General features: G+C 35.0%; 2 protein-coding genes across 14 annotated transcripts in view; one reads left to right on the forward strand and one right to left on the reverse strand.

Moving 5' to 3' along the window:
- cask (calcium/calmodulin dependent serine protein kinase) overlaps positions 1–15174 on the forward strand; it is a 191522-nt gene that overhangs the window by 101538 nt on the left and 74810 nt on the right. The window lies entirely within an intron of this gene.
- Positions 476–6302, reverse strand: gpr34 (G protein-coupled receptor 34). The gene is made up of 2 exons (XM_008107414.3): positions 6075–6302; positions 476–4789 (listed from the first exon to the last, which is right to left on the reverse strand). Exon 2 carries the CDS (start codon positions 4710–4712, stop codon positions 3561–3563), a length of 1152 nt encoding a protein of 383 aa, XP_008105621.1. The 5' UTR covers positions 4713–4789; positions 6075–6302; the 3' UTR covers positions 476–3560.

The raw sequence follows: 15174 nt of genomic DNA on the forward strand, positions 1-15174 counted from the left end.
TTGAATTATCTTGCCGTTCATGTATTCTTGTTCCTTGGATTTTGTCATGTTTCCTTTGGGTGTTGTTTATTCCTGGTAAGCTCTGGAGTTATATCTAAAGACTATATTTGTAACTGACCTTTGATGCTTTCTTTTGCTTTTTGAAGAACTTTTTACCATTTATCTTTAATAAACTATAAAGACAAACCTGCTGTGGAGTTTGTGTGTCAGAGCAAGGTGAATCAAGGCTGAGGTGTGACATATATAGTCACAAACCAAATTGCATTCTTTTTCTATGTTCATTAATCTTAAATACTGCCTGTTGCTTATATCAGTAAGTACTAACACAAATCAGATACCATCTGTAAATAAAATCTACCCCTTGTATCCAGCCTCATTGTGAGTTTATGAAGTGGTTAAACTGTATCAATAAACACTTATTTTCATTTTGTGGTTTTAAATCTGTGTGCTGTAATAAGAAGGAACTCACACTAGATGTACTCTAGTAATTTATTCCACCTTTTAGTAAACATTAACAGTAAGCTTTTCAGCTATTGGAATTAGGTTGTGTGGAATTTACAGATTTTTGCTTGTGCCCCATGAAGACCCACACTGTTTACCCCTAGTTAAGCCCTTTTTAGTTAGAGGGATTAATACTTTATGTACAGTTTCTGGGGGGTCAGTTTAAACATCCTCTTTGCATTTGAAGACTCTGTCATCCTGCCTTTTAAGAATCCACTCAGGGGTGGAGACTCGGGCAAGGCACTTCTGGTTCTTGGAAGACTCCGCCTTTTCATGACTGGAAGATGAAGAGAGATGAAGGCTGGAAGGTCTACAAATAGCTCATCCAGTCGGAGCTGTATTCAAGTCCAGTTGGAGCTGTATTCAAGTCAGAGTTAAATACTGATACCATCTTAGAGACAGTTGAACACCATACAAGCAAGAGACAACAAGAAGAAATAAAGATTCAAAAGCCTTAGTTTGGCCAGAACTTTGTCTGTCTCTCAAAAGTTTTATCTCTCCTCATTAAGACTATGTAGTGAGATTCAGGAGGAGAGAAAGTCTAAAATTCTTGTCAGTTAATAAATTTATTTATTTACCAAATTTGTATCCCATCCTCCTCACCCCGAATGGGACTCATAGCGGCCTTACAGATAAGCAACAATTTAATGCCATGTAAAACAATCAATCAATTAAAAATAAACAGTTACATTAAAATAATTGAATCAAAACATCTTAATAACAACATTTTAAAACCACGCAGTCCAAAATCATAATCCAGAGCTACTCCATTTGTCAATTGCACATATTCCATATCAATTTTTAGTTTGATAAATTCTTGTTTGATTCAACTATATAGTCTCCAATCTGTTTCCTGCACAGCCAGTTCACCTTCCAAGTAGTTAAGATAGCATGGGGGCAGAACAGTCAGACATGGCCAAACTTTGGCCCTCCAGGTGTTTTGGACTTTAACTCCCACAATTCCTAACAATTGATAGGAGTCACTGTGCTGCAATTTATGTTTAGTTGTGTTAAGGACATCTCAGACTAAATGTAAAGTTAAGTATTAAAGAAGAGGGGAAATTGAATAGAAATCCCTTGAGAGGCAACATTGATTGAAATTTGATGAAAAGGAGATGAATCTGTGTATGTGTGTAGGAGAGAGAAAGAGAGATGTTCTTTCAGCCCTGGGAGTTGTAACACCAACAGTAGGGAATTCTGTATGCTACTCCATTATATAGCTTATATATTTATTTAAAGAATTTATGTGCCACATTCTACTAATTCTCTTACCAGAATTATAGTTGAGGAAAATAAAATTATAAGTTAGCAAACCTACACTTTTGAAACATAAAACTCAAATGATAAGGAAATGTAATATATAAACATATTCAAGGTAATATCTAAACTTGGATAGGCAAAGTGCAGCCCCAGTGCCATTTTTGTGCCCACAGCACTAAAAAAAATTGAAGGGAGAATTTTTTTTTAAAGTCTAGGAGGTATGAGCTCATTTTGAATAGGGGCTTACTGTAAAAGCTTCGCAAGACTTGCAGAGAGACTACAGTTAAACCCGTATTAAAATGGTTAGGTTACCACTGGTTTGCTCCACCTCAAGAGACCGGAATGGTGGAGAGCTGGATCTTATACAGCAAGCTCCTTTAATACATGAGCAGTACAGTCACAAGCATATTTACTTAGAGTAAGTCATGTTGCTTTTGGGGGTCTTACCTCCTACTGGCAGGCTTCTCTTTCTCGCCATTCATTCTTTCAAGAAGTTCAAAAAAGACATTAAATTGTTTGTATTGTACATCTTAATACAAACAATTGTGTCTATGCTAAAGTGGTCATGTCATCTTCTGTAAGTCACCCCTCTTTTTGGAGAGCTGTCCTTTCTGGAAGTGTTCACCCCATGCTCCTGAATTTTTAAACTTCCCTTTACAAAACAAGCGAAGCATGAGTTTCCATTTTATAAATAAAAAGTTTCTTCAGTAATCCACATTTTTCTCAAATTCAATAAGCTTTTTCTAGATTTTTTACAAATTGGTTGTTTTATCAGTGCTCTACTTTCAACTGTGATAGCTTCTTGTTTGCGTAATTTGTATTCTACTTATAGTCATACATGGAGCCCAAGATAATTAGCAACATACATTTTAAAAATCATTACAACTAAACACCTAGCAATTAGTTAAACTTTCTTATTAAAGCACCGCTAACTTAAAACAATATAAAACCATTTTGAAATAGAATAATAAAATCATAGTTGGAAGAAATTAAAACATAATAAGAATAAAAGTGCAATATTATTAAGTTCCTGTTTAAATATAAACGGTTTTTATCATTTCCCAAGGATCTTAAAATTCAGGAAACTTCATACACTGAGATGCAGTATTTCAAATAGGCTGAACCCAAGCCTAGCTGATAGCAAGTAGTTTGAATTATGCCCAGAAATTAACCAGCAGCCAGTGAAGTTTTTTCAACAAGAGATTTATATGTTCCTTATAACCAGCTCTTATCATCACTCTAGCTGCAGAATTTTGAACTCACCGAGGCAAACCATTTCTAAAAACAATCCTATACAAAGTACATTAAAGTAATATAAATGGGATGTTTCAGAGGCATGTGTTACCATAGCCAAGGCAATAATTTTAAGGAGTTGAATATATTAAATTTGTGCTTTGTATAGCTATTATTTAATATAGCTGTTTTGCCAATGTATAGAATAGAAATAAAATAGTTCAAAATGCATTATCTCATTTAACTTTTAATATAAATGCCTACTATAAAGTTCTGTTACACACAAGTTTTACTGAGAACAATTGCAAGTAAACGTAATTACATACATGCCACATAGCTAGATACTATTGTTATTTATTTACTGTACATGGTTACAATTCCCATTTCAAAAGATCTTCCAAATACATTAAATGAATGCAATAGTAGAGTTAAGACTGTCTGAAGCAGACTCCTCTTGGTCTTCATAAGACATACAAACCTATACCTACATATCTGGGTGTAAGACCCATTGAACCTAATGGAATTTACATCAGAGTGGACATTTATGACATTGTACTATTAATTCATTATTTCACATTCTTAATAAAATATATTCTGGAGTGATGATTTGGGCTTTCCAGATGATCACGAGAAGAATATCTTTGTTTCATTTCTGAGGTACTGTCACTGATGTTAGACTCCATACTAAGTCGTTTGCAAATCATTCGTAGTACAGTTTTACGGATGCTCCTGGACATTAAGAAATACATAACTGGGTCTAAACAGCTGTTGAAGGCTGAAAAGAGTAGCATAACTTCATTGCATTTGTGGATGATTTGCTTCCAGTAGCAGGAGGTATCTTGTAGTTGTGAAGTGATGTAAATAAATCGGAATAGATGGTAAGGTACAAAACATAATGTGAAAATGATAAGTACTATAAAAGAGTTCCTTGCAATGACAATATACTTTCCAGTCCCAGGGAACCTTTTTCTCTTCTTGGACATTTTGAGAAGATGGGTTGCAATTTTAATGTAAGATAGAATCAATAGAAAGAAGACAATCCAAAATATTATGACAAGAATATAATTCAAGCCTGCTTCCATTTTTGCATTTTGTTTTCCTCTGTAATTAAAGCACTTGGTAGGATTTTTTTCTTCTTTCCAGGCAGACTGAACAACCATCACTATAAATCCCATAATTGCCAGTGTCCATAGTGTACAGCAAATATATATGCTTTGCTTTGTTGTTACAACTTTAATGTGCTGCACAGATCTATTAATTTTTATGTACCGGTCCAAGCTAATCAACCCCAGTAGTACTATGCTGATGTACATGTTCATATAAAATAGGTTTCCTACAATCCTGCAGAAAGTCAGCCCTAATAACCATGTGTTTTGCTTAACGTGATAGAGTATTCGGAAGGGCAGGCAGAAAATCAGGAGGAGGTCTGCAATGGCAACATTCAGTAAATAAATCTGGATAGAGTTCTTCTTGCAGGGAGTAGACAGAAAAACATACAAAGCCATAACATTGGTAACCAGTCCTATCACAAAAATTATCGAATATGAAAACAGCAAAGCCAAAGAGAGTGACTTCTCAGCTGTGACACAGTCTGTACCATTTTGCATTTCTAGGAACATGTTTCCAGTCTGATTTTGGTTGTCCTTGAAGTCTCTTTCCATAAGAGAAACATTCAGGAATTTAGATGTATCCATCTTATGCATGCTTTTCTTATGCATTTAGTATTGAAATAAACATTCTTAGCAAGTGCTCATTCAGTGTTTATTTTTACATGTTCATATAAATATGGTGTTTCCTGAAATAAAATGATATCACAGTAAATAGAATTTCCTCATGTAAAATGCAGAGTGGTTTAACTGATTTCTCTTGCAGACCTTCCCCCATAAGACTTGTTTAAGTAACATATAAGATAATCAAATCTGATGTTATATTTAATGGGGATACATTATCTAACTTCTAGAGCTGCGGTGGCACAATGGGTTAAACCCATGTGCTGGCTGAACTGCTGACCTGAAGATCTGAAGCTTGGTGCTTCGAATCCACGAGACAGGGTGAGCTCCCATCTGTCAACCCCAGCTTCCCATGTGGGGACATGAGAGAAGCCTCCCACAGGGTGGTAACACATCCAGGTGTCCCCTAGACAATATCTTTGTAGAGGGCCGATTCTCTCACACCAGAAGCAATTTGCAATATACTCTTAATTTGCTTCTGACACGATAAATAAAATCTAACTTCTGTAGTGACTAGAGCTCATCCCTGAATTTTTATTAGAGTGTCTGTGGGTTGAAGTATTTTCCCTCTATCAGAATAGATTTCTACATAGAAAAATCAAATTCAACTTTGCAAACTTATAAATGATTCGTTTTAAAATATGAGCTAATTGCAAGCAGTCAAAACAGGAACCTCTAGGAGAATTTTTTTTAAAAAAAACAAAACAATATTATGTGTGTTTCAATGTAATTTTTTTTGCATATATAGTAGACTGCAACCTGTATATTTTTATTGGAAGTTATTCCCATTGAACATACTGCTGCTTAATCCTGAAGCCTCACTCCTCTATATAGTTATGGGGATGAGAGCATATAAGCCCTCATAGAATTGTGCTGTAAATATATTTAGAGAGAGATTGAATCATGTGTTGAGTGGTAGACATTAAAAATCTCATGTATCATCCTTTGCATACACACCAGGAAAAATCTTTTTGGTTTTAAGTATTTCATTTTATTAGATCATAGCCATCTACACAAAAACTCTTGACAGCTTTTGTTATTTTATATGTATAAATTCTGCAGGAGGAGTAGAAAAATGAGCACAAATATATTCATGAAAATAGTGTTTCATGTATATGCTAGTGCTCTAACAAATTTGATCTTAAATATTGTGCATGAGGTCAGGCTAACATTTCTCTCTGTTTAAGACAAAACAAATGTGAAAGCCAAATTCCTGTTTTGACAAAAGTGGTTGTAGTCTATCAAGAAACATGGCACTAAAATGTAAACTACAGTATATCCAATATAGTTCAACATATTATTCCAATAGAGCTAAATATTATTTGGATATAATAAAAGGGAAATACTCACTTTCATGTTGTGAAGGAATGTGCTCAAAGCTTTCTACACTCCTTGAAGGAAAAGGGGAAGAGAAGTGTGTGTCTAATTATGTACTACCTCGTTTTGTGTTGAACATAGCAAATTTGGCTATATCAGGAAGTCTGGAGGTCTCATGTTTTCCTGTGGAAAGAGGTTTTATATGAGTCTGTTCTTTGGTCATTACATATGTGCATGCAGTTGTACAGTAGACACATGAAAGTATATATATATAGAGAGAGAGAGAAAGAGAGAAAGAAGAGAGAGAGAGAAGTACTTTGGAAATTAAAACATATGAATTTCTAAGAGCATTCAAAACAGAGAGTAAAGAAATATCCTATTTACAAACCTGACAGGAGCAACCAAAAACCAAACAATTTCTGCAGCATTCAAACACAACTGCTAAACAATGGCTATAGGTGGAAAGGAATATGTTTGGGGGGGATCCCTGCTGCATCAAAGTGTCCTAAAATGTCTGCTGATTGTCTTTTATAATTATGGAATTAGGGAAATTAGTTTAGCTATGGTGGCCCAGGCATTCGACTTAATCCTCTGGCCTCCTCTCCTAGCGCAAGGTAGGCTGGGCTGAACTTGCCCTGCCTGTGTGTATTTTTTCTTGGTTGAAGATGTGAAGCTTATTTAATAATGCATTTACAAAAATTGTGTGGCACCTAATTTTTATTTCATTCTTGATAATGCACCCACCTCAAAATGTCTGACTAGGAGTTTGTAAATGTATAAGACAAACAATTTAGGTGGAGCAGTTTTGATTTCAAGTTCTGATGAAGTGGTAATTTTGTTAGCCTTTCTGTGATTTTGTTATGGTCATAAGTCAAAGGTTACTGAGAGTTAAGGCAGAAGAGAAGAAATTATTATTGAGGGTACATAGGCTCTTCTCCACAGTTTGGTTGTTTGTTGGGTTTTTTCCTGTGAAAACAAAGAATGTCATCAATTCTTACTCAAGCAAAAAATAATGCAGTCAAATTTGGCATTTTATTTTCTTCAGTTTTATAGCAAAATACCAAAATGCTCCCCCCCCCCCCCCCTCTCTTAATAGAAATAATAAATCAGAAGGAACAAGTCATTGGTTTTTCCTGTTTTCTTATTTTTAATGTACGGTTTGTGTCTGTTCAGTCTCTTACATTGAGACTGACTTGACAGTCCTATGTAAACATTCCAATGGCCAGTTGTTGGATAATGTTATATGGGATATTATCACTGTTTAAGCCCTTGGAAATGTCGCTGCTGATTTTAAGATTAGCTGGATATAATCTTCTCTCCTTTTTGATAGTTACAAGCTTGATAGATCGAAAGACTGCTGTAGATGTTATATATCTTTATTTCAAGGTCCCACATATCATTCTGAGAAACAAGCTAGTAAAAGATTGACTAGACAGTGCTACTGTTAGGTGGAGTTGTAACTGAGGTCCCTTAGCTGAATAAAATCCCACATTATCTGCTTTGAACTAGAATATATGGCAGTATGGATTCAGATAATCCAATTCAAAGTAGATAGTGTGGGATTTGCTGCCTTGATATTCTGGGTTATATGACTGTGTGGAAGGGCCCTGATTGACCAGTCAAACCAAAATAATGCTTACCAGTGGTTCCTCTTCATCTTTAGAGGCCTCAAGTTATTTATAAAGAAGTTGAACAAGACTAGGCCCAGGATAGAGCCTTGCGACAACATCTCTCAGGAATGTTTTAGTTGTGTTGTTCTTTCAAGGCAGGGAATAGTACTAGACAACGCTTGAAGTTCCTCTAAACCAGGGGTCCTCAAACTTTTAAAGCAGAGGGCCGGTCCACAATCCTTCAGACTGTTGAGGGGCCGAATTTTCATTTGGGGAAAAAAAAACGAACAAATTCCTATGCACATATGTTATTTGTAGTGCAGAACAACAGTAACAATGAAAGAACAATGCAATATTTAAAAATGAAAATAATTTTAACCAACATAAACCAATCAGGATTTCAATAGGAAGTGTGGGCCTGCTTCTGGCCAATGAGATAGTCAGGGTAATTAGGATTGTTGTTGTGTGCCTTCAAGTCATTTCAGACTTTGGGCGAGCTTAGGTCCAAAATTATTTATTTATTCATTTACTACATTTATTTACTACATTTATATCCCACCCTTCTCACCCCGAAGGGAACTCAGAGCAGCTGTATGTACATACAGTATATTATATTATTAGCATAGCACAATATTAGCATTATATATTACTATATTGAACTATACCACTATACTGTAATATTATATGTTATAACATATAATTAATATTATATGGTATTATTATTATTATTATATTGTATAAAATGATAATATGATTATCAATATCATATGTATATACAATATATTGTATTATTAAAACGGATATAAAAATATTATATTATAAATTAGGGCGGGGGCCAGGTAAATGACCTTGGAGGGCCACATCCGGCCCCCGGGCCTTAGTTTGGGGACCCCTGCTCTAAACTTTGCAACTATGCTAAAACTTTTCTTCAAAACATTCTTGCTGTAAATAGGATTCAACTCGCTGCACAAAAACACTTTTGCAGAAGTTGTGCAAACATTATAGATGAAAAGACATGGATTTCCTATTTCATATCAGTTGTGTTTCAGTAGCTTTTTTTTTTATCTTGTCAGTGTGCTTGTTTGGCCTGCAGATCAGTAACTGGTTTGCTCTTCTTCTGGTTTCCCCCCTGTTCATTGAAAATATTTTCATCCGCATGTTGGAATATAAATTAAATAAACAAGCAGTTGTGCCCATTGGCTACAATTTCCTGGAAACTTCGAGGCAAAAGGAACCAATAACTCATACCCTTGCATTAGTCTATGCCTATTTCTTTGAACTGCACTGTTCTAGTGAATCTGTATCACACTTGATTGGGAAAAGCTGGGAAGAGAATGGGACAACTAGAAGTTTTATATATATATATATATATATATATATATATATATATATATATATGATTTATATTAAAGGGTTTTTTTATACACAATTAACTAAAAGAAAGAGGTAGGAGAAAAAGAAAAAAGAGGGGGAAAAAGAAATGGAAAAGCAAGAAAGGAGGATGGGGGGGAGAGGTAGGAGTTTTTTTCTCTCTTTTTTTCTTTTTTTTCTTTTTCAGTCTTCCATTCTCGTCACTTCGGTGTAATTTGCCACTTTTTTTCCTTCTTCAGTGTGGGTTTCTTAAAATTTATATGATTGTACCGATCAAAGTTTGTTGCTCTATAAGTTTATTCTTCTTCCTTTGTTGCTTGTATTCTTCATAATGTGACCAATCTGTACGTTTCATTGGCTTCCCTTTATGTTGTCTAACCATAAAGGTTAGTGAGTCCATATCATATATTTCGTCTAGTTTATTCAGCCATTCTTCGATATTTGGAATGTTCTGTGTTTTCCAGTATTTTGCGAATAAAATTCTTGCCGCTGTGTTCATATATGTCAGCAAAATATCTTCATTTCTGTTAAAATCTGTATCTTTGTCGGTTATTCCTAAGAGGTAGCATTCTGGCTTTAATGGAAAAGTCCTTTTTAATATTTTCTGAGCTTCTGTATGTATGTTTTTCCAGAATTTCTGGGTTTCCTCGCATGACCACCATACGTGATAAAAGGAGCCCACCTGATTTCTGCACTTCCAACACTTATTTTGAGCGTTTGGGTACATTAAACCTAATTTTTTCGGTGTGATGTACCACCTATGAAAGATTTTTAGCCAGTTTTCTTTTAAGTCTGTCACGTACGTGTAGTTTAGTTTTTTAGTCCAGATTTGTTCCCACTCCTCGAAGTTGATTTGTCTTCCAATATTTCTGGCCCATTTCACCATACATGCCTTAACTGTTTCGGTCTCTGTCGACCATTCCAGCAGTTTATTATATAACAGTGTAATACTTTTTTTCCCATTCCTAAGTAACTTGTCCCAAATCATTTCGGTTTCATTGAAACCAATTTTGCTGTCTTTTATAAATTGTTCTTTTATTTGGGCATATTGGAACCATGATATTTTGGTATAGATCTTTTTTAATTCTTCTTGTTCTTTCAGTTGGAATTGGTCCCCTCTTTTTATTAAAATCTCTTTATATATTGGCCATTTTTGCCATCCAAGAATTTTCCTTTGGTTGGCCTCTAGAGGCGAGATCCACATTGGTATTTTCCTGTACATGTATATTTTATATTTGTCCCATATCTTTATGATTGAAGATCGCACAAAGTGGTCTCCAAATCCTTTTTCAATAGATCTTTTGTCATAGCCGATATAGGCATGCCAGCCTCGGCGTAAATCAAATCCTTCCAGATCAAGCAATTTTTCATTTTTCAAAAGGGCCCAGTCTATCACCCATGTCAGGGCGGAGGCCTCAAAGTATAATTTCAGGTTAGGAAGACCAAAACCCCCTCTTGTCTTTGGGTCTGTCATAATTAAATTTTTAATCCTGGGTCTTTTCCCCTTCCAAAGAAATTTTGAAATTTCCTTGTTCCAAGTGTTAAATATTTTGGTATTCCGGATGATAGGTAAATTTTGGAACAGATAAAGCAGTTTTGGAAGGATGTTCATCTTAATTAGTGCAATTCTCCCCAGTAATGAAATTTTTAGGTTAGTCCACTTTTTTAAATCTTTGCTTATCTCTTTCCATTTTTCAAAATAGTTGTTTTCTAACAGGTGCGCATTTTTGTGTGTTATCCAAATTCCCAGGTATTTTATTTTGGGGGTCACCGCAATGCCTACTTTTTCTTGTAAATTTCCTTGATTTAGTTTTGTTACGTTTTTTGTTAATATTTTTGTCTTTTTTTTGTTAAGGTAAAAACCCGCTAATTCGCCGAATTCTTCCAGTCTGTTTATCCATTTCTGCATATTTTTCCTCGGTTCTTCAATAATACATATGACGTCATCCGCGAATGCTCTCAATTTATAATCCTTTTGCTTTATTCTTGTCCCTTTTAGGTCCTTGTCTGAATTGATATTTCTTAAGAGTACCTCTAATGCAAATATGAAAATAAGGGGGGAGAGAGGGCATCCCTGGCGGGTTCCTTTCTCTATCTTGACTTCCTTTGAAGATTGTCCATTGATTAGTAATCTTGCACATTGAGATTCGTATAGTTTGTCAATTGCGTTGAAAAAATAATAGCCGATATCTATTTCCTTAAAAAGCAATTTGAAAAATCCCCAATTCAAATTATCGAATGCTTTTTCCGCATCAATTGATAAAAGTGCCATCTCTATTTGGTGGTTCTTGTCATAGTATTCGATGATATCCAATATACATCTTACGTTATCTCCCATTTTTCTACCGGCTAGAAACCCTGTTTGTTCCTCCGAGATCCAGGAATTTAAAAAGGTTTTAAATCTGTTTGCTAATACTCCCGTGAAGATTTTATAATCCACGTTGAGGAGAGAAATTGGACGATAGTTCCTTACTTCTGTTAGATCCGTGTTTTCTTTTGGAATCGTTATTATATCCGCTGATTTCCAGGATTCTGGGATTCCTTGGCCCTGTAGTATTTGGTTCATTATAATTTTAAGGTGAGTGATTAGTTCATTTTGAAATGTTTTGTAGAAACTTGCCGTAAACCCGTCAGGTCCTGGCGCCTTATTTCCCTTCAGTAGTTTTATTGTTTTCCTTATTTCTTCTTCTGTAATTTCCTTATTTAGTGACTCTCGCTGTATATCAGTAATTTTTTCCAATTTTTGTTTGCCTAGGTATTGGGCTATTTTCGATTGATCCAATTGTTTCTCTTTATATAATTGAACATAAAATTGGTGGAATTCTTCAATGATATTCTCATCATCGATGCAAATTTTATTATTCCCTCTTATTTTTGTTATATGTTGCTGTTGTCGTTTTTTTCTTATTTTCCTGGCTAACCAGGCTCCAGGCCTGTTGGCATTCTCAAACTTGTCTTGCCTAATGTATTTTAGTTTCCTAGCCGTGTCCTCCACTTCAATGTGATCTTTTTCTTTTTTCAATTCAATTAATTGTTCCTGGGTTGACTTGTCCTTTGGGTTCTTTTTTAGCTGTTTTTCCTTTTTGTCGATCTCCTTTTCGATTTCATTTATTTTATGAAATTTTTGTTTATTCCTTCTAGCTTTTTGCTGTATTAAGTATCCTCTTGTTACGGCTTTATATGTGTCCCAAATTATTTGGGGTTTTATCTCATCCTGAGTATTTAATTTAAAAAATTCGTTAGTTAGCTCTTTGTATCTATTTATATCTTCTTCTGATTTGATTAGGTTATCATCCAATCTCCATTTGCGAATGGTTGGTTTATGATTTAGAAGCAGTTCAATTGGACTATGGTCTGATTTGTCTCTAGCCAATATTCTCATGTCGGAAACTTGGGTCACAATTGAGTTGGATGCCCATACCATATCAATTCGCGACCAAGATTTGTGTCTGCTCGAATAAAAGGTGTAGTCTATCTTTGTTGGGTTATGGTATCGCCAAATGTCTTGCAGATTGAATTCATCCTTCATCATAATCATATTTTTGGGCAAAGTCCCTCTGTTTTCCTTTTTGGATCTCTTTCCCTTTTTAGATTTGTCTAGATTGGAGTCCAATACTCCATTGAAATCTCCGAAAATCATTATATGTTCGATTTGTTTTTTTGCAATCTGCTCTCTTAGATGTTTGGTAAATTGTGTTTTTGGACCGTTTGGGGCATAAACGTTACAGATCAAGGTTTTTTGATTCCCTATCATAATTTCGACCCCCACATATCTGCCTTCCATATCTCTGAATTTTAATTCTGCAGGAATGTTGTCTTTGATGTATAATACCACTCCCGTCTTCTTTTTGACATCTGCTGAATAGAATTTCCTACCTAGTTTGGGATATTCTAGGAAAGACGTGTGTTTTTGGGCAACATGAGTCTCTTGAAGAGCCACAATATCATAATTACCTTTATTAACCAGTTTATTACAGCTTTTCTTTTATGGGGAGAGTTAAGTCCATTAATATTGTTCGTGACACATTTGATTTGGCGGTTCATGTCGTACGTCATTTTGATTTTTTACTGTAATGATTTCCTCTTCTTCCTCTACCTCGTGGTCGTTGTTATCAGAGTCCATAGGGTCCATGGTTTCCTTAGCTTCCGGGTCCTCAGGGGAGTAGTATCTCGCCCTTTTTGGTTTTTTCTCTTTAGCCGGCGGGCTTTCTGGTTGTTTTCCTGTTTTTTGTTCTTTTATTTTCTTGAAAAATTCCCTCGCCTTTTCTTCTGAGGTGATCCAATGTTTCTCATTCATATGTGTAACCATGACCCCCTCTGTTCTTTCCCATCGAAATCTTATTTTCTGTTTCTTCAGTTCTTCCGTCAGGAAGAAGTACTTTCTACGTCTGTTTAACGTAGTTAGAGGAAACTCTTAATATTATAATTCTGGAGTCTTTATATGTTAGGGAGTGGCGACTATTTTGTATCAAAATTTCGTCTCTGATTCTTCTTTTTACAAAATGTACTATCACGTCTCTAGGAACTTTGTTTCTTTTTGAGTAATTTGTCTGGATTCTATATGTTCTATCAATTTCTTTTCCCATATCTTGTTCAGGGCATTGTAATAAATCAGCCAATAGTTTTGTTATAATTTGATTAATGTTTTCATTTACTTCTTATTTTATGTTCCTAAATCGTAATTGGAACTCCATTTCTTTTTGTTCCATCCTTTCCTGTGTTTTTTCCAGTCTGGTATTTTTCCCTTCCAAATATTCTACCCTTTGTTGGATTTTAGTTTGGGATTTTTCTAATTTTATCTTTGCCTTTTTCAAATCCATGATTTCTTCGTGCGTTGTTTTAATTTCCTGTTTCAGTTGGCCAATTTCCTCTTTTATTTCTTTTTTCATTTCTAGCATTTCTTGATATAGTTCTTTTTGCTGTTCATTATGTTTCTCTGACACAGCATAGAGTTCTTTTTGATAAATTTCATTGGATATTGCCAATTTCTGAATCTCCTTCATAATATCCCGCATGCTTATCTCCTCCGATTGCGAGGGTCTTCTTTTTGCTCCTTTTCAGTCCTAGCTTTTGTTCCTGCCATCTCTTCAATCTTTTCTCAGTCTATCTGGTTTTAACTGTATGCCTTACTTCCTTCTTGTTGGGGTTTTGGACTGCCGTTGCCTAAAGTTTATAGCGGTCTCAATCTGCCAATCTAGGTTGTCAGCCCTTCCCTCTTTATCATTTTCTCATTTTCTCTCCTGGACACCGTGTCCTGACTTTCGGGATATATTCTGACTTCGAGAGCTTCCTAAGTTCTTCCTGCACAAGTCTATGTCTTTATTACAAAATAAACATTCCTTCAGCAGAAGATCTCTCCTATTTTCCAGATTTTACCTGTCTTCTCCTCTCGTGGGACAACTAGAAGTTTTGATGTTGTCTGTCAGGTAGCATCAGCATCATCTTAACAAGTCAAGAAGGAACAAGTAAATTAGATGAAAGCTTTAGAAGCAAGTAATGCGGTCTGGAGTACTTTTAGTTTTTTGTTTGTTTGTTTTTTGTTCTAGCTTTTAAATTTAACATTCTACCTAGATGTACTTTTTATTTCACAATTTACATGGAAATCAGATCTACAGAATAGGCCTTTTGGTATATTGTCACTTGTGTGATAGTATTATAGATAACAACTTAGACAAATCAACACAAAAAAGAAGGAAACAAAAGAAGGAAAATAAATCACTTCCGAAAAATTTTCTACAGTTAGTAGAAGAATTCGATTTACTGGACACCTGGAGAATTAAAAATCCTAACCAAAATCTTTCTATATGCCCTGGATTTCATATAGTTGCATTTGATATTTGTGTGTGTTTATTAACAAACAAAACATAAAAGTTCAATTAATAAGCCAAAAGTTTAGCATTTACCCTTCTCATTTGCTTCTTATGAATAAAAATGAGCCTGAAATCATGTAGTAGTTTAGAACATTTAACATTATTAAGTGGATGATGGATTGCCCTCTGAATTAAAACCAGGTGGTATTAAAGTCCTGAACCTATGGATCCTGAATGTTCTCTTTTGTCTAGTATCCTTGAGTGACGTGGCTTTTCAGTAGCGAATAGAGACAAGACAAAGATGTTGTTATGTCCAGAGTTAACATTCAGCTTCTTGGTCAG

Source organism: Anolis carolinensis, chromosome 3, assembly GCF_035594765.1.
Source record: "Anolis carolinensis isolate JA03-04 chromosome 3, rAnoCar3.1.pri, whole genome shotgun sequence".
NCBI lineage: Eukaryota > Metazoa > Chordata > Lepidosauria > Squamata > Dactyloidae > Anolis > Anolis carolinensis.